The 24,473-nt window shown below is 35.8% G+C and overlaps 4 protein-coding genes and 1 non-coding gene across 8 annotated transcripts; 1 reads left to right on the plus strand and 4 right to left on the minus strand.

Moving 5' to 3' along the window:
- Window positions 1-11,626: 11,626 nt before the first annotated feature.
- Window positions 11,627-13,533, minus strand: LOC107998784 (prohibitin 1). Of its 4 annotated transcripts, none has more exons than XM_017058227.3 (4): window positions 13,390-13,533; window positions 12,874-12,972; window positions 12,347-12,768; window positions 11,627-12,268 (listed from the first exon to the last, which is right to left on the minus strand). In XM_017058227.3, exons 2-4 carry the CDS (start codon window positions 12,956-12,958, stop codon window positions 11,960-11,962), a joined length of 816 nt encoding a protein of 271 aa, XP_016913716.1. In that variant the 5' UTR covers window positions 12,959-12,972; window positions 13,390-13,533; the 3' UTR covers window positions 11,627-11,959. The 4 variants fall into 4 exon arrangements, with proteins under 4 accessions (XP_016913716.1, XP_016913717.1, XP_016913718.1 ...); XM_017058228.3 differs by having other exon boundaries at window positions 13,357-13,461; XM_017058229.3 differs by lacking the exon at window positions 13,390-13,533 and adding an exon at window positions 13,240-13,350.
- Window positions 13,534-13,981: 448 nt separating this feature from the next.
- On the minus strand, window positions 13,982-14,055 carry Trnan-guu (transfer RNA asparagine (anticodon GUU)). The gene has a single exon. It is a non-coding gene; the product is annotated as a tRNA-Asn (tRNA).
- A 195-nt stretch (window positions 14,056-14,250) lies between these two features.
- Window positions 14,251-20,587, minus strand: LOC107998857 (uncharacterized). Its single transcript, XM_028667202.2, has 16 exons — window positions 20,266-20,587; window positions 20,124-20,162; window positions 19,717-20,009; window positions 19,502-19,642; window positions 19,265-19,435; window positions 19,046-19,188; window positions 18,580-18,957; window positions 18,174-18,502; window positions 17,461-18,083; window positions 16,462-17,360; window positions 16,267-16,384; window positions 15,939-16,172; window positions 15,523-15,870; window positions 15,166-15,448; window positions 14,747-15,065; window positions 14,251-14,635 (listed from the first exon to the last, which is right to left on the minus strand). Exons 1-16 carry the CDS (start codon window positions 20,468-20,470, stop codon window positions 14,446-14,448), a joined length of 4,713 nt encoding a protein of 1,570 aa, XP_028523003.2. The 5' UTR covers window positions 20,471-20,587; the 3' UTR covers window positions 14,251-14,445.
- A 1,039-nt stretch (window positions 20,588-21,626) lies between these two features.
- On the minus strand, window positions 21,627-22,469 carry LOC107998791 (inosine triphosphate pyrophosphatase). Its single transcript, XM_017058241.3, has 2 exons — window positions 22,327-22,469; window positions 21,627-22,236 (listed from the first exon to the last, which is right to left on the minus strand). The coding sequence occupies exon 2, from the start codon at window positions 22,233-22,235 to the stop codon at window positions 21,657-21,659; it is 579 nt and encodes a 192-aa protein (XP_016913730.1). The 5' UTR covers window position 22,236; window positions 22,327-22,469; the 3' UTR covers window positions 21,627-21,656.
- A 68-nt stretch (window positions 22,470-22,537) lies between these two features.
- LOC107998843 (26S proteasome non-ATPase regulatory subunit 7) lies at window positions 22,538-24,399 on the plus strand. Its single transcript, XM_017058351.3, has 4 exons — window positions 22,538-23,115; window positions 23,286-23,378; window positions 23,461-23,639; window positions 23,722-24,399. Exons 1-4 carry the CDS (start codon window positions 22,941-22,943, stop codon window positions 24,235-24,237), a joined length of 963 nt encoding a protein of 320 aa, XP_016913840.1. The 5' UTR covers window positions 22,538-22,940; the 3' UTR covers window positions 24,238-24,399.
- Window positions 24,400-24,473: the final 74 nt, after the last annotated feature.

Here is a 24,473-nt window from a genome sequence, read left to right on the forward strand (position 1 = left end):
GCACACACGAGGATAGTTACAACAACCTGGTGGTCGTTCGAGTGAAAAGACCGCGTCGAGAGCCGCGGCGTTATTATCATACCTTCCTTTTTAATAGGAAACTTCGCGGACGGTTGGAAGAAGACTCGCTGAAGGGTGAAAGGGGTAAGCGATGCTCCCGGGGAAAAGGGGGAAAGCGATGACGGGAGGGAGGGAGAGAGAGATAAAAAATGCAAGACAACCGCGATTCGAAGAAGCGAGATAGATCTCGCAGTAACGGAATGGAGGAACGGAAGGGAAGATGAAGGAAGATAGAGAGAAACGAGGACTCTCTCGCGATTAATGAGCGGTGTTTGTTGTTAATTGCTGCCGCCATTAGGTTGGCATCTCCTCGCGAGCTTCCCCACCACCTTCCCCTAACCTTCTTCCTCTTCCTCTCCGCGTCTCTCCTGTCTCTCTTTGCCCCCTTTCCTTCCTTTTTTCCCCCTTTTCTTCTCTATCTTCCCACCTTCTTCTTCTCGCGCTGTCACCCCCAAGGGGGGTAGTACACGAAGCACGGTTATACGATAGAATACACGTACACGAGATCCCACGTATACGTGCACGGATCGAAACTTCGGCTACCGTTGGATCCGTTTCTGCGTGTTTGCACGAATACCTCTGTGTACCATCCGTGGATCGGTACATAATGCCATCCAGCTATATACATTTTTTCCTTCTGTTTATATAGAGTACGAAGATATATATATATATACAGGAACCGTGCACATCTAAAACTCGCCGAGCTAAATCTACCACCGAGTCACCCTCCAGCGGCTCCTCGAAAGCGGGGCGCGCATGTTAATGATCGCCCGCCGCGGCCTTTATCTTTTCCACCTCATTTGCGCGCCACGAGTGGGACCAGGGAGTTTGCGACTCGCCAGAAGAGAGAGGAAGGGAAAAAAAGGGAAGGAACGACGACTTCATCCCTCCTCCTCACTCCTCTCGACTCATCCCAGCCGCTAAAATATTTGCTCGCACGAAGATCACCGTAACCGTGCTCGAGGAAAGATGTACGTGTATCGCGCGCGAGAAGTTGAGGCCGAAGATGAGGCTCGCCGCCCCCTTCTACCATTTTTTCGACTTCATCCATCCCCCTTTTTTCCCAGCCCGACCACAACCAACCACCGCGGCGTCAGAGCTGAAGAGAGACTCGGACGAGGATCTTCTTACAGGTACGATTCGCGATTTCGTGTGGGTGAGCAGCAGCGAGGGTGGCGGCTTTCTCTATCTCTCTTTTCATCTCGCCATCCATTCCTCCTTCTCCCTTGCCCCCCTCCCCTTTTCTTTCCTCCAGTGCCGCATGGTTTCCCATTTCTTGCTCGAATGATGACGCGATTTACGGAGAAATTAAGACGCGAGACTACGAGAGAGTCGGGGTCATTTTCACGATTATTCTTCTAATCTTCTCCTACTTTTTCTTCTTCCGGTTCCCTCTTCGGAGAAATTTAATTATTCGTTCGCTCTTACTCTTACTACGATTTTCTCGATCGAGAGAGAGGATCTCATGGATGGTTTCTCTTCTCGGGAGAGAAGAGGATAAGGGAAAGAAAGGTGTGTAAAGGTATTATCAAGGAGCAGGACGGCAACAGCTTTCGCAGCAACTTTCTTCTCCAACAACTAATGTGATAATTACTCAAGCGGAAGTAATAAAATTAATCTTGGTGGTGGTACCGCCTCATCGCGTTTCCACCCCCCTCCCCGCGACTCCTTTTAATCCACCGTTGAATTTTGGTGGCTCTGCCCTCTTATAAATCAAAGCCAGTTTAGCTTTTAATAATTCGACGGAGGGGATGGTCGAGCGGATAATATACGCCCCAACTTCCTCCTTTATTCTCCACAGCACAAGAAGAGTGTCCCGTTAATATCCGCCATGACGAGTAATTCGTTACGCATTTTCGCGGAAAAAACGCAGAGGGAGTGATCTTTAAGGAATATCCCGTTTAAAAAAAGGAAAAGAAAAAAATGAGAGCTTTTACTTCAATTCTCAATCGTTTAGCGAGATTAAGATCGAATTGCGAGGAATTTGCGAGCCGTAGATACGAAGAAAGGAAGGCGAGAGGAGAGGAACAAGTCGAAACGTTTGTCTCCGGGGAGCGGAGAAAAGTCTGAGGGTACACTGGGTAGGTTGCTCTGGGTAGGTTCTGGACATCGAGTAAGTATCAGTAAATAATCGCGGCGGACGTTACATTACTCGGCGGAATTTATGATTCGGGCCCGTCCGGTCACGTTTGCCGGAGGGCTCCTCCTCGAAGACGCTCCGGAAGAGCAAAAAAAAAAAAAAGAAACTTTGCCGAGGAGGGAAGAGGAGAGAGCGAGGAGAGAGAGAGAGAGAGAGGTATCCCGGAACGGGACAAGGAGGAAAAAAGGTCGAGGTGATGATAAAATCCTAGAATAAGAGAGACAGCTCCTGAAACACGATCCAATTTGCCAATGGTGCGCTTTTCTCCCAACGCCTTAAATATTAAGGCGAATTTACGCGTAATCGAAACGCGTACATCGAACGTTTCCCCCCCTCTTGATTTGATAACTGGAGGGGGGAAAGGGAAGAAAAATGATGAAAGAGAAAAATGGAAGAAAATTGGAAGAGATTCAGCGGGGAGGATGATGAAATGGGAGGAAAAAGAGAGTAAAATGGGTAGAGAGGGTCTCGTGCACGATCGCTGTTTTAAACGCGTCCCGAGCTAATTTGCCACGGCATGTTCACGAGGTGATAAACACTAGGAGGATTCGAGTGTAAACTCTAGCTCGTATCACGATTTACCAGCACGAACGATTCTTTAACGAGTATCATCCGGTCGAGTGAAATTGGAAAAGAACGAGAAGATCGGAGAACCGGTTATCTCAAGATTTCGAAGCATCTTCTGGAAGGGGGGAAAGGAAGGGAGTTGAGGAGAAACGGTGACACGCGATTCGCAACAATGTATTCTTTCGTTTCTCTGAAAAAAATTAACGTTCGAGGCAACAAATGGTGAAATACCATCGAAGACAATTCGCCAGTTGTTTCGCGAATTTTCTTCTTCTTAAAATTTAAAAGTGCGATTTTAACAGGAAGTTCAAAATCTTCACGGGTAAAAGCAATTAAGTTAAAAGTTATCGCGGACTGGCCATCTCTGGGAAGATTAATTTAATACCCGAGTAAAATCAATCAACGAGAATTGATGTTGGTTCGAAGAGTGGATGCCTGAACGACTCACGGGTCGGCTGACCAATTGTACGAAGCGAAAGGAGGAGGAGAAAGAGAGGAAGGCAGTATTTGCTTTGCGACGTAGCGGGGCCCGTAATCAGTGTAAATCAGGGGACACGTAAATCACACCCTCTGCGGTAAGAGGTAACGGAGGTAGTGTAACGCATGGCAAGAAGAAATAAGTGATCGTGCGCCAATAGTAATTTAAACTCGCTCCCGTAATACTTCGTAGCATAGTATTTGAATACCAATTTCCCCTTTTTTTTTCTCTTCTTCCAGATTCATCGGCTTCCACGATAACGAAAAATTGGTAAATCGTTAAGGGGAACGAGTATTCGTCGCGCAAAATTTGCTATTGTATTATTTTCTCGCGATTACGAAATCAATTGATTTAAAGGTTCCACGGGAAGGGCGGCGATCGAGACAAGTATACAATAAGTATACAACGCATACTCGTATTTTTGGGTACGCGATTCACGTCAGCGGCTTGTGTGGTCGTCGGCACCGCCCCCGATTGCTTTCCAAACCCCGTGTAAGAGAAGCGAAACGAGAGATTCGCACCACCTGTTAATCACATGTAACTGATTAAATTATTAATATTCGGATAATTATACCGTCCACGCCTCGTAATTAATATATTTTACCGTTACCGATTCGTCATCGAAATTGTCGCCCGATCCATTCTATATCGAATCGACGTGTGCGCATCTAATTTAAAGTAAAAGGAAACGATTTTCGAATGAAATTTCCGAAGTCGTTCAATCTAAAAGTTCTCGTTTCAACCTTATTGGAATACTGCACTCGCTCAGGTATATACTCGTATTTTCCCCCGCATCGATGCATACGTGTGCATAAAGCACGTGCGCCTTCGTGACTGATTCACTACACGCTCGAGCACGCTCGAGGATCGGTCGGTGCGGAGAGATCCGTCGATTGCAAATCCGTAAATCATCGGCAGGAAGAGGCGTTTACGCGCAAACGAATTAATTGAAAAGGCACCTCGTCGTCCTCTTTCTTCCCTTCCTCCCTCCCTCTCTCTCTCTCTCTCCCCCTATTCGGCCCTTTTACCTTCTTCTGCTTTCACCCTTCGCTCCACTCCATCTTTTCTCCAATTTTTACCTCTATTCTCCTTTCTCGTTCCCTCTCCGTTTATCCTCCCTTCCCGCTTTTTTATTTACAGGCAGATATAACGAAGAACGGCAGTTTTGCCCGTCTTTCCCGAAACTATATGTAAACAATGATTGATTCATCATTGATAATTTAATAATCGATCGAAAGTTTATTACAGAAACATATATTTAAGAGGGGAGAAGGAGAGAAGGAGATCCCCGGGTTGATCCTTGCACGATGAAATTCGAATCGGGGAACGATCGTTTCTCCGGTGTTGATCCCTCTTCGTTCGCCTTCTTTGCACACCTACATCTTTCTCCATTCCTCTCTCTCTCCCTCGCGAAACCTACAGTATCGGGCTATCTATCTTCTTCAGGTTCCACAACCCGGTCAGATACACAATATCCCGATACCTTATCGCCCGCATGATTTCTGGTTCGTCTACGTCCAGAAGAAACACACGCACGCGCCCTCTCTTATATCCTGATGCCCAGCATTCCCTTTCCTCCCGCTCGCTCCTCTTCGATGGGCCAACAAGTAACACGGTCTCTCGCCTTCTCCTTCTCGGTTTCTCGCTTACCATCTCAATAACGCGAATGACTGAATGGGCCTGGAGCCTCGAAATCCCGACGAGATAACCTTTATTGTAATTACAATAAGGCATTATGCGCCGAGATCCGCGGGGGTCGGAGGTCACACTTCGGCTGAGATCTTCACTCTCCTCGAATCTCTATTTTCCATCATCTCTGTGTCTATATTCGTTTCCCTCTCTCATTTTAAATCTATCAGCTTTGATCGTGGATCGAGAAACAGTCTCCCGTATATGCGTATATGAGCTTTATAATTCTTCTTACTTCGTGCTCCTCGCATTTTCGATTACGATATTGTAAAAGAAATATCGGATTCGTCGAAATCTTATCGATTTCTCTAAAAAAAATTCAAGATTATAAATTTTCACGCTCGATGAAAAAGACTTACACGTGAAAATTAACTACTCCTTTCCGAATCTCTCTTAATCTTTCTCTGGCGAGAGATAATCGATAATTCGAACGATTCGACTAGAAGAATGGAAGCAAGTAGCGAGCTTTTTATTTGAAAAAAAAAAAGAAAAAGAAAAGGAAGCGGTGACTTAATCGAAATAAATTTGAACGGTTGAAAGGAACGAATGCGTCGAATGCATCGAAATCGTGGCAGAACGAATCGTGGTGATATTATCGAGAAGGAGTGGCTGCTCGTATGCACGTATCGCGTTTCATGGCACGGCCATCTTTATATATGCAGACGGGCCACGCGTGGAAGGTCTGCGGTAGGCGACATGTTCACTGGACATGACTTATTGCCTACAAGCGCCACTGTAAATCTCGGCGTTACAACGTCTGCTTCTGCCACCGAGGCGCAAGGGCGGCAACCGCACACCGAGACACATGGAGATCTTTGAAAAGATGCTTGGGGTGGTGCACCTCTTTTCTCTCTCTCTTTCTCTCCATTCAACGTGAAATTAAACTGGTTGCACTCGTTCCAATTAAATTCCAACAGGATAATTTGTCTAAATTTCTTTTCCTCTCTCTCTCTCTGACGATTTTCTATTTAATATTGGAATTGTTATTTTTTCTCTTCTTCTTTTTTTCTTTTTCCCTTCTCTTCCGCCGGATAAAAAGTTGCCACGTGAGAAAGAGGACGATGCTTCTTCGACTAACGTCACGGATTTGACGAAGATTCGGTTGAAATTACGCAGAAAATTATAGGTCCAACTTCCGGTGCTAGCGGAAACGATCCAAGGCGCAACCCCATTCTTACAAAGCGAGCTGTAATCAAAGATGATTGACAGAAGCGCAATCAATAAATTAGATTCGAGTGTATCGTTATGCGTTAATTCTTGTTATGAAATATCGCGAAAATTTTGCTTCTTCTTACTTTAAGGATCGAACTGCTGATACGTCGAATGGGGCAAAATGTAATGATAAGGTAGCCCTAATAGCCGACTGACTATAGGTCTCTTCACGGCTCGATTCTAATTGAATTAGAAGATCCGGAGGATTTTCGAGGCAGGGACCAGGAACAGGTTAACCCACCATTTACGAGCAACCCTTCATTTCGAGAATAGCGAGAACGAAGATTCAGAAGCACCCTCGGCCAGTCTGTTTGCTTGGCAAACGATAAAATAATGAATCCCCGCGTTCCTCTATTCGACTCGAGGATTTAAAATCTCGTGCTGAATTAAGAGCACGATTCGATAAATAAATTAGGAAGAAAGAATCGTGTAACGAATCCTTTGGAAAAGTTTTTCCAAAATTAAAGGAAAATATAAAGCAGGTGCATTAACCTTGCTATACATGTTACGTCGATCATTTTTTCCCTCTTAATGAAGATTTATGATATATAATCGCGCTTTTAGATTAATCTTGATAGTATTATTAAACGGCAAGCATAAAAATTTCTACAAAATGAAACCTTAATTTTGATTAAAAAAAAAAAAAAATAAAACCAATATCAAGTTTAATCTTGAAAAAACGCTATTATATTTATAACTATCGTAAAGATTTCTTAAAAACCTATGCCGTACGAGGTAAAGAAACTCAGGGAATCGTTAATTCCGACGTACCTCGGGCGTACGTCAAATTGACATCCATCTTCACAGGAACCGTCAATTTCACGACGATTTGCACCCGCGGGAATTCGTCTTCACGTGCAACGAGTGACCGTTCACGAAAAAAGCTCCAACAAAAAGGAGGGTCGGTTTGAGGAGAGAGGGAAGAGGAAGAAGAAGAAAACAGGTACCGATGACCGCGGCACGTCGCGTGACGGAAGAACCCATGATCACAGGCACACGCACGCGCGTATTTGCATCTTGCATTCGCGTCTATTCACGATGAAATAACCAAAAATTTGTCGATTAACTCGAGAAATAATCTATCTATTCGAGTCTTGAGCTTAAGACTTAAGAAACAATCTATGTTCTTCTAACAAACGATTTTTAATCGGTACAAATTCGACCCATCGATGGATCGAACGTCGTTACATCTCTGTAAAATAAATAAAACAAATTAAATCAAATAATTGTATTTACCATCGATTCGATATCAACCCCGTCTCTTGTGACGATTTTTGCGAATTTTTGCATCATACGCACGAAGGACATAACAGCATCTGAGGATGTAGCAATTACGTCTCAACTCCTTGCCACAGATGGACGGGACCGCAACCACGGAACGCCCCTTGCGTTACACACATGTTACAAGTTCCCTTCTGTCCTTCTTCCCTTTCCTCCTTGCCCCTCTCCCCTCTCCTTGCTGCTCATTCCTTCCTGACCGAATTAATGTTCGTACGGTCAGCACGAAAGACGCTCCTGTGGGAACAGCGAGACGCGGCTTTGTCGACGTCCATCCTGGTCGGGGAACGCCTTGGTGAACGATTACGAGGGGGAAGGAGAGATAAACTGGAGCAACACGAGTAGGAAGATTAACTTGGAGAACGCACTACGGTTAATGAGGACAAGCTGAGTAACGAGCAAGGTAAACTAGAGAGTATCAGCTGGGAAGAGTTGCGCACTTGGAATTCATTTAGATAATCTTGTATAGAATGCAGCTTGGAAACTGATACTGAACCTACGAAATAATTCGGTCAGATTGGTAAAATTACAAAATCAATTACGAAATGAACGCGCCGATTATACGTTCGTTCGAGACTCTTGTTATATTCATATTATTTCGTTACATTGTAAATTGTAAAAAATTCCGTTCTAGTTTCAATCGTATGTGCAAGATGATCGTTGGATAACGGTGTTGACCCTGAACGCACAACAGGTAACCCCATAGCCGTGAACTTTCTTTTCTCGTGTGCCGTTGACAATGGAGAACGACGATCGTCTCGCGGAGTTCTGCACGCGATGACCTGCGTACTTCCTGAGCACGCTTGAAGAGGAAACGTCCTAACGGGAGCGGTAGCCCCACTTTCTGTTCGAAAACTTCACCCTTTGTTCCGCGAGGTTTCACCGGTCCGTTCAAACTAGCCGAAATCGGAATAGAGACACGCGAGAAAGAAAATAGTGTAAAAATAAACGGCGAGGACACGGAGAAATGATTGTTTAAACGAGCGGTTATCGAGCGCAGTTGGCCAACTAATTCACGCAATATTAAGCGTAAGTTGGTTACCTCTCGTCGAGACACTCGAGCTCTAACGCACCCCGGAGGTCGTGAAAGGGATGAGACGGGCAGTGACGTGTATTCTGCCCGGCATAGTCGCGAGATTACAGGCCGGCTCGAGGCTGACTGCGATGTAAATCAATCTGCCACGGAACTTCCCCGAGGGTCTGGTCTAAACTGTTCGTTCTATGGCGAAAAGTGAATGGCAATCGTACGAGGTGTCGGATGTTCGAAACTAAATTTTCTTATTGCTGCTCTCGTGCATCGGCGCAACAACGTTTTCGAACCTAGAGAAGAAACAAAAAGAAAGAGAGTATTAGATGAATGGCGAGAGACTACCGTTGGTCGTGCATCAACTAGAAGAGGATCAACGACAAAATCGTGCCAGCTGCATTTATTGAAAATTACTCCTCGCGTGCGAGCTGCACGAAAATGAGAACGACGAGGGTGAAGAGATGCAGTCCAACAGCCGATCCCGAGATACGATTATGCTAACCGAATGGCGCTTGCTTTAATAACTTGAAACACTTTCAAGATGCAATATATCATTGTATACCCTCAATTTCTAATTTTATCTTCGAGCGATAATCTAATGGATATTTGATAAAATATTATGTAAGTTCGATGATATATATAAATAGAGAACGGCGACGAAATTTCGACATTTATTGATCTTTCTTACCGAAAATGATAGCAGTGACTCGCACCAATCTTGCGCATCCGTAAAAGCGATTAATGAAAACACACGAAAGCACAAAATATGGTTATTTAACGTCGTGACCCATTCAATTTTCTGGACTTTAATTCGGACGATGGTCAATGTGTTTCATCATATGCCCTGAAGTCCTATATTCTTTGTGTGTAGAAAGAGGGATGTAATTATGAACCATCGAGGGATGTTTTCGTTTCCCGGTTTAATTAACGATATCCGTACAGTGGTCCACGCTAGTCGCTTCAAAGCGGTGATTTCTTTAGCATGAACGAACAAAATGCTACGTGAATATTCGTTATCGTACACGTGATTCGTGATTAATTCTACAATGAAATATTAAATGAAATAGAATAAAGTATGAATATATAGAACGAAGAATAACGAACAAAGTGCCAAATATATATATAAGATATTATAAAAACTATCACCTTAGTTTCTCGATATTTACGAAATTCTTCAAGTTAAGAACTCTCGAAAGGAAATTATCGCTTTAGGCGATCGTGTCTCCGAGGAAGGCCATCGGCATATGCGGCTCGCGTGCATCAATGCAACCGTAGGATCGCAGTAACAGGTGCAGATGCAGAGGAAGCAATCGTCAGCTCGACAGCCCGCGGTGCATGTGCGCCTATTATGATTTCTTTCGTAATTAGTTTCCCTTCTCTCGTTCTCTACGTTCCTCGTACGAGTGTCCGAATACGGCTATTTATTTATTTCGTTGTAGATATGCATGGCCCGGCAAATGTGTCCAATTCTTTGTCATTTGCAGTACTTATGTCACGTTTGGAATACCTATCAACATAATCCTGATCTTTCTTCAGAAATTTTATTATATTTTAACACATTCTTACACAATATTGCATATACTATTATTTAAAAGCGCATATCATTTCACGTGTCATAATTTTGAGAATACCGCGAAAATTTCATCATTGCTCTTCGCGTTCGTTTGCCGTTTATGACGATGTAGCAATTTACATGTTTGCATTAGTATCAATAGGTAAATTGCTTACGCTTACAATTATTGTCGTTTCGAGTGAAAATTTATCGAAAATACGGTATATTATGGAAAACAATTAACAAAAGCTATGAACTAGTAACTTAGTAGTAATCCCTAAATTTATGACTTTTCTATTATAAGTCATAAATTAAAATTTATTAAAGTACGTTTTATAAGCTTAAGTTGAGTTGCGTACAATTAAAAAATACCTTCTGTATAGCTTCTCGATCCATCAATGTTCATAGAAACGAGGTAATGTTTAAGTTATGGGATGGTCCTAAGATCTCGAGGTACTACATATCCGAGAAAGCATCTTGCCAAGGGATTTCACCGAGGGTTGGCTGTTTGCGCCTCTCGACAAATAAGGGGAAGTCGTTATCCTCTGGATGGGAGGAGTAATTAACTGCTTCTACCTCCTTTCTATCCGTCCCACCTCTCAGCCAGTATCCTTCCTTTCCGGCTTCGGCTTCTACTCGAAAGAGCAGACTTAAGGAGACCCGCTTAGGCTTTCACGCGGTCGTGTCTTCATTATTCACGCTAATCTGCTTTTGCCTCGTACCCCTACCACCTCGATCTTGCTCCCTTTCTCTTCAAAACCGAGCTCTCCCGGATAATTCATTATTTATTTTATTATAAATGCTAATCAAATCTTGCATGTTTTCTTCAAATTGTATCTATACTAATGCAAAGAATAAAAAATTGATTAAATAAAAGAAATTATTTTGATATAACGATTTACGGAAATTGTGTTAATCTCATAAATTTTGTTAACACGTATTTCCAATTTCGACGCAAACTATAAAAGAAACCCCACAGTGTTCGTCAAATTCTGACAAATTGTTTTCTTTATTAACTGCTAATGCCGACAAACGTTGAACCAGTGGACCCCAACTGCGATAATCTTCCATTAATCTTTGGTCGTTGATTGATCGTCATAATTGATTGGCGATTCGAACGAACGAATGACTGCGATAAGATTTCTAATGTTTTCTCAAATTTCGTGATAAAATAATTACAATTAAATATGAATATAATAAAATATTATATTCATTTCAAGGTATAGATATTTCTAAAGGAAAGATTCAATATTTGGAAATTGAATAAGACGCGAATGAAATAAAACCTCCTAAAAACATCTACTCTGAAAAAAATAAAATTTAAATTGGTAAATCTTTTACATATTAATCTTTGAAATATTTACTAATTTACAATTACATTCACAAATACACCATATATATTAAGTATGTCGTAGGTGTATTCGATTTATCCAAATTATATTATAAATTTTATTAAAAATTATATATTTCCTGTAAAAATGCAATATTCATTATTTTGATGTTTAAACAAATACATCTGAATTATTAATTTACTTGTATGAATGGTCGAATCAAAATAAAAAGGTAATTTGATAAAATAATCCTGAAATAAAAAAAAATCTCGTAAATGGTTAAATATTTCGATTTTAAAACATTGTTTAAAATTTTTTAATTTAACATTAAAATTTCTAAATCATTCGAGGAATCTTCTTCTGGAAAATAAATTGACCTAAAACTAGCAAAAATAAATGATATCAGTTTTTCAAATAATCATTACATAACTGTGAAAAAAACATATTCGAAATAATTAAGAATATAAACTAAAATTCTAGAAAAATTATTTTCATTTATCTATCTAAGAACATTTTTGCATATTAAAATTTTTCTATTGATAATACACCATTACTGCATCAAAACTCATACATTACAATATAAATGCACAACTTATATATATAATTTTTATTCGAGTTTATATTTTTACTGCGGTAAGTTAAGTAGAACATTTTGACCTGGGGGCAAATAAGCTACTTGACGAGATCTAGAAAGATTATGAGCTATGTCTTCTGCAGCTTCAATTCTTCTAAGTTCAACTAAACCATCGCCTGCTTCACCAAGGGACTTTGCAATTAAACTCGCAGCTTGGGCATCTCCTTCTGCACTAATAATAGCAGCTTTCTTATGCTGTTCTGCTTTTTCTACTAAGAAACGGGCCTTTTCTGCTTCTTGCTGTGCTACTTGCTTCATTTCCACAGCTTGAGTAAATTCTTTTCCAAAGGTTAAATGTGTCTGAAATAAAAGAGATTATAAAATCAAATAAAGTATTATATATCGGCTAAAGAACAACAACAATTATGATATACTTACAATAGAAATATCATCTAAAATTAATCCAAATTGTGTAGCTCTTTCTGTTAAATCTTCCCTAACCTTTTGAGAGACGATCTCTCTCTGTGTGATTAGTTCTCCTGCATCAAACTGAGCAACTACAGCTTTTAATACTTCATTTGTAATAGATGGCAATACTCTCTCAGCATAATCTATACCAAGAACAGTATAGATCTTCGGCAAAGAATCTGGTATGGGTCTGAAGAGAATACGAAGTGTGATGTTTACGTTTTGCAGATCTTTACTTCCAGTGATTACAGGAATATTCCTTGGTCTAGATCGAACATCAAATATGATAGGTCTCTGTACCCAGGGAATAATAAAATGTGTTCCTTCTCCTACAACTTGGTTCTTTATTCCAGTAAATCTATCAAAAATAACAGCTCTATGACCTCCATCAACTAAAACAGATATTACAATTCATAAAAATTATAAATAAAACTCAATATACATCTCACAATAACTTAGTCATAATAGTATAAACTTAGTCAAATGTATAAACTAACCATTGTATAAAGCATTATTAACAACGATACCAGTCAAAGTTAAACCCACACCGAGTTGTCCTAATCTATTCCAAAACATAGCCATTTTTAATAAAATACCTGAAATAAAAATAAAAAATCATTTGAATAAAAAAATAGATAAAATATATTATGATGCAACACTAACCAACTTAACTAAAAGCGTGGTCAAACAACTTTAACCTATAAACTAATAAAATTGTAATATGAATTTAAATAATACGAAATAAACGTGAATCATTACTTTTATCGAATTATAAAAATATAATTATATCAAAGAAGATAGTATTTGATAAAACTATGTCACAAAAACAAGTAAAATACTTAAAAATGCTATAAAAAACCAACCACATGCGGCCTCAATCGAATCCGTATATAATTAAAAATACGTGTAATTAAAAATAGAAAATACTATTATACTAAGTAATAATTAACGCTTTTCTTATTGAAATAATTTATTCTTACGTAATAAATGCTGTCTTTCGAATAAGAACTCACTTTTCTTCTTGTATTGCGTATGGGTGTCGGCAAAAGTAAGATGGAGTCTAGCCAAATTTCAAGCAAATCGACAATAGCGCCACTTAGTTTTTCGGAGGTAAATTTAAAATGCAAATATTACGAATAAAGAAATATAGAACAGTCGCAATATTCAATATATATGGAAAATAATTAAAATTTAAATCAGATTACATAATATATGTTATATATCAAGTTATATATTACATAATTTATATTCCAAAGTTTTATTCTAGCGTTTTATTTTATTATATTCTGTTTCCATAAAATATTTCAGCATGTAATTCGCTCGTGAAATTTACAGATCTATCAGAAGAGGTTAGTGCGTCATTATTTTCATTACGTAAAATTAATTTAATATTAAATAAATTAAATTTTTGATTCTTTTTAAATTCTTTTTAATGGTCTTGATGCGATATTTATTAAAATATTAGAATATTATTGCTATATTACATTTATTTATGTAATACAGATTTTTAATTTAAGTGTGTATATTATTCTTATCAATAAATATACAAAAATTATATTATTTCGATTTTTGTAAAATTAATAATAATTATTAAAAAAAATAATCCGCCCCCGGGTGGGCTCGAACCACCAACCTTTCGGTTAACAGCCGAACGCGCTAGCCGATTGCGCCACGGAGGCCACGTGACAAACGTGTTCAAATTATAAAATTTAAAATTTATTTTTAACAGCATATTTAAATTTCTTTTTTTTTTATATTTATAAGATAAATTTTAACATATCATTTCTTTTTCTTTGATAATTAATATGATACAAATATATCGTATATTATAATAAAAACAAAAGTTAATGATAATCTTTGTAAAAAATTAAAAATTTTCCAAAGTAAAATTTTATTTTTTTATTCTTTGTAACTACATCATCATTCCATATTATCCTAAAAAGAAATTATTGATTGTTAATATAATTATAATATTAAAATCAATAACTGTTGTTGAACGATTCTAAATAATGACACTAAACATGTTTCATAAGATGAAAAATATGATTAGATGATTTCATTTCATTTTATTAGAGATATGAAACACTATGTATGTCTGGAATTTCATCTTTATGCATAACATCCATGTTACCACAGATTCCAGTTACTTGACTCTGAAGATTAGTATGCAGAGAAACCGTCACACTGTCTACTTTATAGAAAATATGAACTGGTATTGTTTGTGAATCAATTACTACATAATTATAAGCAGTGGTTAATCTGTACAAAGAAAAATATGTATATATTACAATTATATTATAATATGCAGACAGAAATATATTTAAAAAATAAAATTAAAACAGAATAAATTTATTGGAAAATTAAATTTACCTCATAGAATAAGAACGTGATTCGTTCTCGGATACTGTAATACCTTTTTGATAATCATCAATAATTTTATTATCTATTTTCACAGATACTTTTGTTTCAAGAGGCATAATTTCCATTTCATGTTCACCAATATAAACTCTTAAAGCCAATTTCTTATTTTGTACCAATTTCACAAAGATACTATACGTATGACGTACGTGATCACCAGACATCAAGATCCATTCGTCTGATCTGATAAATTGAATGATACCATTCCAAGTAATAGTAATGGCATCATTAATAGTAGGATTAAGAAGTCGAGGATAAACTGTGCACAATCCTATAGACAACGTAAAAATATATTTAGCAAGTCAGCACATTAATTGCAATAATAATAATAATTGCAATTACCATAATAATAAATAATTAAAGAAACTCACTAATTTTTTCATTAAAATAATCATTCAATATTGACGTAGAAAAATGAATATTATTCATCCATATATTCCAAACTGGATTACCAAATGGTAATTGAACTAATTCGTAACTGTGTGTCGGAGTTGTAACAGCTACATTAAGAACGGATGTCAAGTATGGGAATTCTAAGACAATCTTCGCGTTTCCAGGCTGTACATGATTCCAAGTATGTTTCATATGATCGAAGAAAACAGCACGCAATTTATCATGAACTATATTTACAGCCGACATTATTTGTTGAGGTACCTATAAAATAAATAATAAAAATTATTCCCATTAAACTATCATCGCTATCAATCTTAAACTATAAAAAAATTTACCTTTCTTACGGTCATATCTAAAGTATATTTCCTCAAAGTTGAATGAAGTATATCTTCTTCAATGCATTCTTTAGTCTTAGGAACTTTCGAACTCTTGGTATGGAACAAAGGATTCTGACTTTGATTGTAACATTCAATATACATGCTGTCATAGCTCATTTGATTCTTTTGTTCTTCTAACATTTCGCCTTTCATGATGATTGTGACATCCATTTCATCGCGTACACACTTATCTTCTTTCGTTTGTCCCATAGTAATCGTCATTTTTGTATTAGTTTCCTTCTTTCCATTAACTGTTAATAAATCATCAGTAATCTCTGGATATTCATTCTGTGCCTCAATACATATCTAAAAGAATATATCGAATATTCTTTACTGAAAAAATGCTTCACTTAGGAATTTTAATTCTTACAAACCTTTAAATTTTTCTCTTCTGGTATGGTACGAGTAATCATAATTCTCATACTATTATTAACATGTCCCTGAGACAATACAATGTTAAGATTCATATCCCATTGTCTTATAGATTCATTAGTGGAAGCTGCTTTAGCATTTAAATTTCCACGAATATCGATTCTCTTACTACGTAAAAGATCCATTTTTTGTGTCTCGTGAAAATCTTGAATGCTAACTTTTCCAATTAAGTCGATCTAATAAAAAAAAAAAGTAAGAAAAAAAAATATTAAAAGAAAAATACACGCGTATTCTAATGTTATTATATGTAAAAGAATTTTTTCAATTTACCACCGAAGTAGGATAAACGATACTTGGTTCAGCTTTACACACGAGAGAACAACTTTTTCCTTGTCCCAAAATTATATCGCTCATTATTTTATGACGGATCGCTATAACAGCCTGCATCCTGTATAATGGAAAATAAATTTTGGTGTTATTCTTTTTCCTTATTTTTTTTTATTATTTCTTAAATTCAGTACTCACATACTGTTTTCGATTGTCTTTGACTCTGAAAGTCCTATAAGCCATTCATCCACAAGAGAAACCGGAATAAAGTCATTGTCGCAATGATATTGCATCTTAAATCGAGTTCCAATATCCTTTGAATCGAAAGTATTCTCGTACGTTTTCAAATTGACGTTATTGGTAACAACTTCATAATGATGACAAGTAGAACAAAACTTTTTCAGCAGATCATGCTCATCGTTTAAAACGGTGATATAATTTTTACCGTGAATCGATATTCCCGCAACCGAGAAATCCGAAACTGGCAATCTTGGCCATGTAACTTTAAGACTCTTCGTTTTCCAGTTCCAGCCAATGCTCATTTCACATGGTGTAACAATATCGAAAGACGATGTCTTATGAACAGAGTGCCAGACATCAACGACAGGATTGTAAATTGACATCGTGTGTTCGCCGTGCATCCATTGCTGGTATTTAATTTTTGGTTTCAAGATTAAAAGATTCTTATCTTCAGAGACTTCAAAGCTTCCTACGAGGGAGAATAAAGAGGGTACTTTCGTTGCCAAAATGGCTGGTACACCAAGATCAGTGGGTACGTGCATTTCGTAATGATCGTGATATAAAACAGTCTGCCAGTTAATAACACCCATGTATTCGGTGATCAATTTTTTCCACTGTTTCAATTCATTGAGAATTTTCTGCCAATTATTCTTGGTGCAATGGAATATCGAAACAACATTGTCGTTCATTGTTAAAATGACATTAACGTTAACATCTTTAATTTTCGGCATAACCTTAGCTGCTGAAATTAATACATTTTTCACATTGTCGTTTTTAATCGCTTGTACGACATTGCCGAACACATTTTCATCGATATCCTTAACAATCTCGCTCAAACCATCTATATTCCAGTGAATCTATGATATATAGAAATATAATCAGACGATATTACAAAGAAGCTTATATACTTTGAATAAAGTTAAAAAGTAAAATAATAAAATTTAATACAATACTCACTCCTAATTTAGTAACAGGTTTGCGTGCTTTAACAGATGCGATATGTTCGATCGAACCAACGTACGGCAAGCCAGATGTGTGATCCACAATTAAGGAACCTTTCACTCTTTCGTTATATTCATACTTATTATCCACGTAATCGACATAAAATTTGCGCGATAATGGACCGGTAACGTTCCTTACTCGAACGATCTTTAATAATTTCTTAGCCATTTCTCGAGCCTGCATCAGGCAAGGATCTACCGAGGTAGCAAGTCCTTTGATGGTATCCACGTAATAATTATAGAGATGTTCGTTCTTTTCGTAAACCATCAACCAATAAACATTTATAAACCGTCCTAATTGAGGCGTTTCGTTCATCAAGACGTCAAACGCGGCTATTCTAACTGCTGTTGGAAGGGTAACGTCGGTTAGAACCGGCCAGAGTAAGTTGTAACAGTAACGGGGATGTTCGAAGACTACGTTTTTCATGATCCAAATAGCTTGTGCGCGAATGTTGTGCGGTTTATCGGATACAACTTCGTCACCGCGGATGATAGGCTCCAAAAACTTCAGAATCTGAGTTAATCTTACGTTTTTCATTGCCATCATGTATACCATCTTCATATGATGCGTCGGTTCGTCTGCAACATTTATTATATCGAATAAATATCGATAAGAATGATCAATGGTAATTAAGAGAAGAACGAGGTATTGTAAAAATTGCATTGTACTTCTAATATGTTCCATGAAGTGATGCAAGTATTTATCCAAAAGAGGATCTATAGCTCCAGTCTCCTCGTGCTCAAATGTTTTACGAATCAATGTAGCAAAACAGAATATACTCGCTTCCTTAACTTCCACGGGAACAGAATCGTCTAAGTTAAGAAGTTCCTCCATCTGCACAAGCAGTTTTTTCGAAGGAACCTTCACATGCATCGCAAGATTTCCAAGCATCATAATTGCATTCCATTTTGGAACGCTCTTTGTCCGAACTACGTTTCGCGTGAAAAAGCAGGCAGCTGGGGTTCCTACACTTGACAGTATTCCGAGGAAAATATTTCTAATAAAGAAGAAAAATTTTATCTCAAAATATATCATCGCATTATTCTTTTTCACAATCGACAAAATATCGCGTACCTCTTCGCTATCTCATTGGCATCTTTACCATTTTGAATCTCGCTGTACACTTGCTCCAATGATGCGACGTCCATGTAACTCATAACTTGTAAAATCCTATTGATCGTTTGATCGTGTTTCCAATCCGATTGTTTCTTGTCGATTTGGTTTTCTTTGAGATAACCAGCAACCTCGTCCAACATCTTTCTCAATTTTATAATAAGATCATCGAGCTTGACGATATGTCGACCATGGGTTACGTCTACGTCAGCTTGAGGAACGTACGAAGTCGTAGGTTCATCGTAGATAACATTTTCGATAATTGAAGGATTTAATCGTACGATGTCTGATAAGTGTGACTCGGATACAGAGACAACGTCTTTGAGATGCAACGTTTGGCTGAAAAGACGGATATATTATTCTAAAATAAAATTATGATATTTTTGAATCTATATATGTATTTATATTTATTCGTTTCGGAGATTACTTGGTCAGAAGGTGATGCGCCTCTGATTCGGCCGCCCACGGTAGATAGTTGATCATTCCATGACTAATTAATTTTCTTATAAGAACTTCATTGTCTTGATTTTCTACCACGAAAATGCGTCTACTAGCAGTGGTCACGTCATCCTGTATAAGGTTAAAGAAATATGGGATTAAAATTGTTATTTCTATTATTTCAAAAAGAGATAAAAAAAGATCTTACCCATTCATCTACGTGACATTTCTCAGAATCAAGATGGCTCATCTCGTGGTAAGAAAAACGAGTACAATTCTTCGATTCGTGAATCTTTGTAACGACGAATTCTTTGTTAGATCCTACATGGTCCAATGGATGAACATTATAAGCTACTTGGCAAGTACCGTGGACGGTTTCCTAGTGGTAACAACCAAAGAGAACATTAAAGAAAATCTCAGAGTGTTCCCATCAGTCGTTACCTACCTCGTGAGTTATGAAACTATGTGATTTTATCGGAGTTTGAACTCGAATATTAGTCATGTCCAATTGAAGCATAGAAACGATACCCTTTTTCATGTTTCTTGACCATCCTGGCTCGTTTTCCATAAATTTTACACCTTTAAGCTAAAATAGATGGAAGTAAAAATGTTTAATGTTAATTCTCACTCAATTCCTCTATTCAATTTCTATCTTCTTACGTGTCCATTTTCGTCATAAACGACGAGGAAAGGATTCAGAATCGCATTTGCCACGTCGGGGATCGATTCCATAACAGACAATGATTCGTAATGTTTCACAAATCCATTATGTAGTCCATATTTCACATTGGTCAAATTAACATAATAAGTATTCTTCGAATTTGTATCGGTGACATGTTGTACGTTAAGTAAACATTCGATGCCATAATTGGATACGAATAAAGATGACTCGACACCAGCATTCACATCGGCGATGTATTTGTAAGTTACAAGTTTTCCATGTGGAAAAGGAGCTGCAATAATATTAGATAAAATTATTTCTACGATTCAATTATCACACGATTCGCTTCAAGTTCTCGATTTTGTTATCCGAGGATCTTCTTTATATTTATTTTTAACGTACGTACCCGGAACGGCAATCACCGTAGTTAGGATTCCCAATAATACTATAAATTAAAAAATGTATATATCATTTCAAATTATTAACAATGTTTTTGAAAATACAATAAAATTACAGGAAATTTTTTTTCTTCCTTTTTCATTACTCACCGATTAGGGTATTCATTATAGTGTAACCCTTGTTAAGAAGACTACTAAACGCTGCTGTGCTGCATTCTCCTTTTATATGGCGAAAAATCTGTAAATCCCGGTAGAATAAGAAAATGCAAATATAATGATAACCCCTCTCGAAAGGGTGTTGCGAACTGGCTATGCCGGTGTAATCAATGAGAAAGATAACCCGTTCGTGCACCATCACAAGTTACATTACTACGTGAATAATTTTTTAAAAATATTATCAGAATCAAGTTTAACTTGACTCGTACTTTTTATACTTGATTGTCTCTATGTTTCTATATATTAAAAAATTCTACATTCTTTTTTGTTCTACGCGCCAATCAGTTATATGCTTCATTGGATATTTAGATATTTCTATTTTATTTATAAATAAAGTTGCACATAGGGATCGGGTTAAAATTTTAAAATCCAATTTCATTAAAACTATTGTAGAACATCTTTTGCCTAACAATTATGAATGAAAAAAAAAATACTTGTAACTCTTTGACTCATCATATGCATACAGATTTTATTTCAATTTTCATATATCGTAAAAGATTTTTATGTTGATACGGAATATCATTGATTAAAAAATTGATTGAAATCATTTATTCTATTACGATAGAAAATTGATTGGAATTTTCCTTGAGATTATTTTTTTATACGTGTAAATTACAATATTGTTGATTATAAATAAGTATAATTGACTTTATCAATAATGTTTAAAAAAACAACAAATAAAATTCGATTGCGTGTTTACCGTCGTACATGACAATCAACAATATAATTGCAATGATTACGTTATACCATTTAAGTCGATGAGCAGAAATTAATGGTACTATAAAATAAAGACTTCCCCTTCTTTGTATCTATTTATAGAATTTAAAAGATCGAAAACTTAAATTTTTACCGATAAAATAATATAACACAATACAAATACAATACTAAAAATGATTGCATCATTTTACAAGCATTTAGATAAATATATCGTCAGTATTTATAATTTGTGGAATGTTGATTGTCGGAATCAGTTTTTAAATTATTTTCTTGCTGTTTACCGTTAACTTAAAAAATTCTTTAATAACGAAGTCTATCGGCTATCGCCACTTCAGCCAAAATGTATTTTAAATGCTAAATCATATTTGATAAAACCAGGATAGTACGTAATAACACTAACAAAATTCTGTGTTTCGATGATACATAATCGTTCATTAAAATATATATATATATATATATATACTTAAATAAATAATAAACAATTTTTCTATCAAGATAACAATTAATATATTTTTTAATTATGATAATTTGCAAATATAATTATTAATATTTATAGGAATTACAAAAATAAACAAATATTGTACTTTCAAAAAATATAATTTATTGATTTATTGTTCAATTGATTTATTATTCAAAAAGTATTCTTTTAATTTCTCCAGTGCTTTACTACGATGAGAAATTTTATTTTTAACTTCTTTCGGTAATTCCGCGTAAGTTTTGTCATTGTCCAAAGGTTGAAAACATGAATCCCAACCAAAATCTCGTGGACCTCGAGGACTCACGATAGTTCCTTGCGTTTTTCCTTGAAACAATAAAACTGGATCTTCCAATTTTCCTGAACAATAAGCAAAAGTGCAAACTGCTTCCGCAGTTTTATCTTCCCAACCATTAAGCATTTGATATAATCCTTCTGGTCCTAATTTGTCTAAAAACCATTTAATATAAGGACCAGGTAAACCGTTCATTGCATTAAAGCATAAGCAAGTATCTTCAATAATAACAGGACCTTTTATTAAATCAACTGCTGCTCGACATTTGTTTTTGCAAATATCATCTATTTCTCCTTGATATTCTGGAAGATCAATTTTTTTACTTATAATTTCTAATGGAAAATTTTTTCCCAGAATAGCCACAAACTCCTCTAATTTCTTTACATTTCCAGTTACAAAAACTATTGGTTTCGACATTCTGTAAAAAAATTTGAAATATAAAACTTCGCGCCTTTTTTATTCGATTGGTTGGTAGACCTGCCTATGATATATCTATAGATGTGTGTACCTGCTATGAAGAGAAAATGTGAATTGTGTTGGTTATCTTTTCTACTAAATTAAACAAAACTTTTATTAAAGGATATAATCAAAAGATGAAATTTTATGAATATTATATTTGTTGCACTTTGTTCAAACAATTTCTATATTCTCAAATAAAAACTATTTTTCAATATTTAGTAATCGAATCGAAGCACGTGAAACAGCATGTTTCCTCCACAGTGTTGCTAACTGTATAATTTCTTATCCCAAATGAAAATATATTTATAATTTAAAAAAGATTTATTTTAATCTTGTAAAAATCTTTATTTTTTATTTTATTTTACTAGCACAAATTGAAAAAAATTATATAAAAATTAAATATAAAATTTTTTTAAATAATCTTAAGAGAAAGTTATTTCTGAATTTTGAATTCAATTATTTCTTTAAATATTATAATATTTTTACTTTTTAGAGATATCTTTGCAATTTAATTTTTGATGAACGTGATATAAATTATTTTCTTGGAAACGGCATTTATATTATTTAGTTTGTGTAGAAGGGTCTTTCATGAATGATTCAGTGAATAACTTTGGATGTTTCTGCTGTGGCTACATTCACGAAAGTTAAAGGAATTGCTCAAAAATGCCGAGTCAAGAGGTTGTAACAACGAAAGTTGTGGTGCATCCTTTAGTTTTATTAAGTGTAGTGGATCACTTTAATCGTATGGGAAAAATTGGTAATCAAAAAAGAGTTGTTGGTGTTCTTTTGGGATGTTGGAGGGCGAAAGGCGTGCTGGACGTGTCAAATAGTTTTGCAGGTTAGATTGACACTACTAATATTCATCATTTCCTTTTGATTTTTATAGATTTTGGTCATAAATTTATCATTTCTTTGTTAATTTATTGTTTTTATAATAATTTCTATAAATAAAATAAAATTATTTTTGTTATAAAATTAAATTATTAAAATTATTATTTTTATTTATAGTTCCTTTTGATGAAGATGATAAAGACAAAAGTGTGTGGTTCCTTGATCATGATTATCTTGAAAATATGTATGGAATGTTCAAAAAAGTTAATGGTATGTATTTATTTGTATGCATATGAATTTGAAAATGATCAAAAATTTGAATTTTATATTTTTTTCATTTATTATATCTTAGCTCGTGAAAAGGTGGTAGGTTGGTATCATACTGGACCTAAATTACATCAAAATGATGTTGCAATTAATGAATTAATCAGAAGATATTGCCCCAATTCTGTTTTGGTCATCATTGACGCTAAACCTAAAGATCTTGGTCTTCCAACAGAAGCATATCAAGCTGTTGAGGAAGTTCATGATGTAAGTTTCATAATATATTTGATGTATTTGATGTATTTATATCATAATCATTAATCATAATAAATAAAATTATTGTATACAGGATGGATCTCCAACATCTAAGACTTTTGAACATATTCCTAGTGAAATTGGTGCAGAGGAAGCGGAGGAAGTAGGTGTAGAACATTTATTAAGAGATATTAAGGATACCACAGTTGGTACCTTAAGTCAAAGAATTACAAATCAATTATTAGGTTTAAAAGGCCTTCATGAACAAATTAGAGAAATTAGAGATTATTTGCTGCAAGTTGGTAGTGGTAAATTACCTATTAATCATCAAATTGTTTATCAGCTACAAGACATTTTTAACTTACTTCCTGATATGACGCAAACTAGCTTTGTTGATTCACTTTATGTGAAAACAAATGATCAAATGTTAGTTGTGTATCTTGCTGCTCTTGTTAGATCTATAGTGGCTTTACACAATTTAATCAATAATAAATTAACTAATCGTGACGCTGAGAAAAAAGAAACAGATAAAAAGGAAACAAAAAAGGATGAGAAGAAAGAAGAAGAAAAAAAAGATGAGAAAGATAAAATAAAAAATAAAAGTCAGTGAACAAAGTGAAACTAAAACTAATTTGTGTGATTGAGACTGTTAACATTACAGAAGTTCACAATTGCAAAGTTTGTTTATACATGTACAAATGTATTTTGTGCTTACAAACAATTGGTATTTCAAATTAACACCAAAATAAAACAAATGACGAATGTTTTTAAAGTGTTCTATCACATATACATTAAATAAAAGATATAACGGTAAAGATGCAGTTACACATTTCCATGATTTATAGT

This window comes from Apis cerana, linkage group LG13 (assembly GCF_029169275.1).
Source record: "Apis cerana isolate GH-2021 linkage group LG13, AcerK_1.0, whole genome shotgun sequence".
NCBI lineage: Eukaryota > Metazoa > Arthropoda > Insecta > Hymenoptera > Apidae > Apis > Apis cerana.

Excerpts from the sequence above, each read along its gene's own strand:
- LOC107998857 (XM_028667202.2), bottom strand. The coding sequence starts at position 20,470 with ATGGTGCACGAACGGGTTATCTTTCTCATTGATTACACCGGCATAGCC. Across the intron at positions 15,066-15,165 it reads TTATTTTAATGAAAAAATTA|GATTGTGCACAGTTTATCCT; the intron begins GTGAGTTTCTTT and ends CGTTGTCTATAG. Across the intron at positions 14,636-14,746 it reads TCACGTTCTTATTCTATGAG|ATTAACCACTGCTTATAATT; the intron begins GTAAATTTAATT and ends TTCTTTGTACAG.
- LOC107998843 (XM_017058351.3), top strand. The coding sequence starts at position 22,941 with ATGCCGAGTCAAGAGGTTGTAACAACGAAAGTTGTGGTGCATCCTTTA. Across the intron at positions 23,116-23,285 it reads CGTGTCAAATAGTTTTGCAG|TTCCTTTTGATGAAGATGAT; the intron begins GTTAGATTGACA and ends TTTTATTTATAG. Across the intron at positions 23,379-23,460 it reads AATGTTCAAAAAAGTTAATG|CTCGTGAAAAGGTGGTAGGT; the intron begins GTATGTATTTAT and ends ATTATATCTTAG.
- LOC107998791 (XM_017058241.3), bottom strand. The coding sequence starts at position 22,235 with ATGTCGAAACCAATAGTTTTTGTAACTGGAAATGTAAAGAAATTAGAG.
- LOC107998784 (XM_017058227.3), bottom strand. The coding sequence starts at position 12,958 with ATGGCTATGTTTTGGAATAGATTAGGACAACTCGGTGTGGGTTTAACT. Across the intron at positions 12,769-12,873 it reads TAATAATGCTTTATACAATG|TTGATGGAGGTCATAGAGCT; the intron begins GTTAGTTTATAC and ends TATCTGTTTTAG. Across the intron at positions 12,269-12,346 it reads TTTTAGATGATATTTCTATT|ACACATTTAACCTTTGGAAA; the intron begins GTAAGTATATCA and ends CTTTTATTTCAG.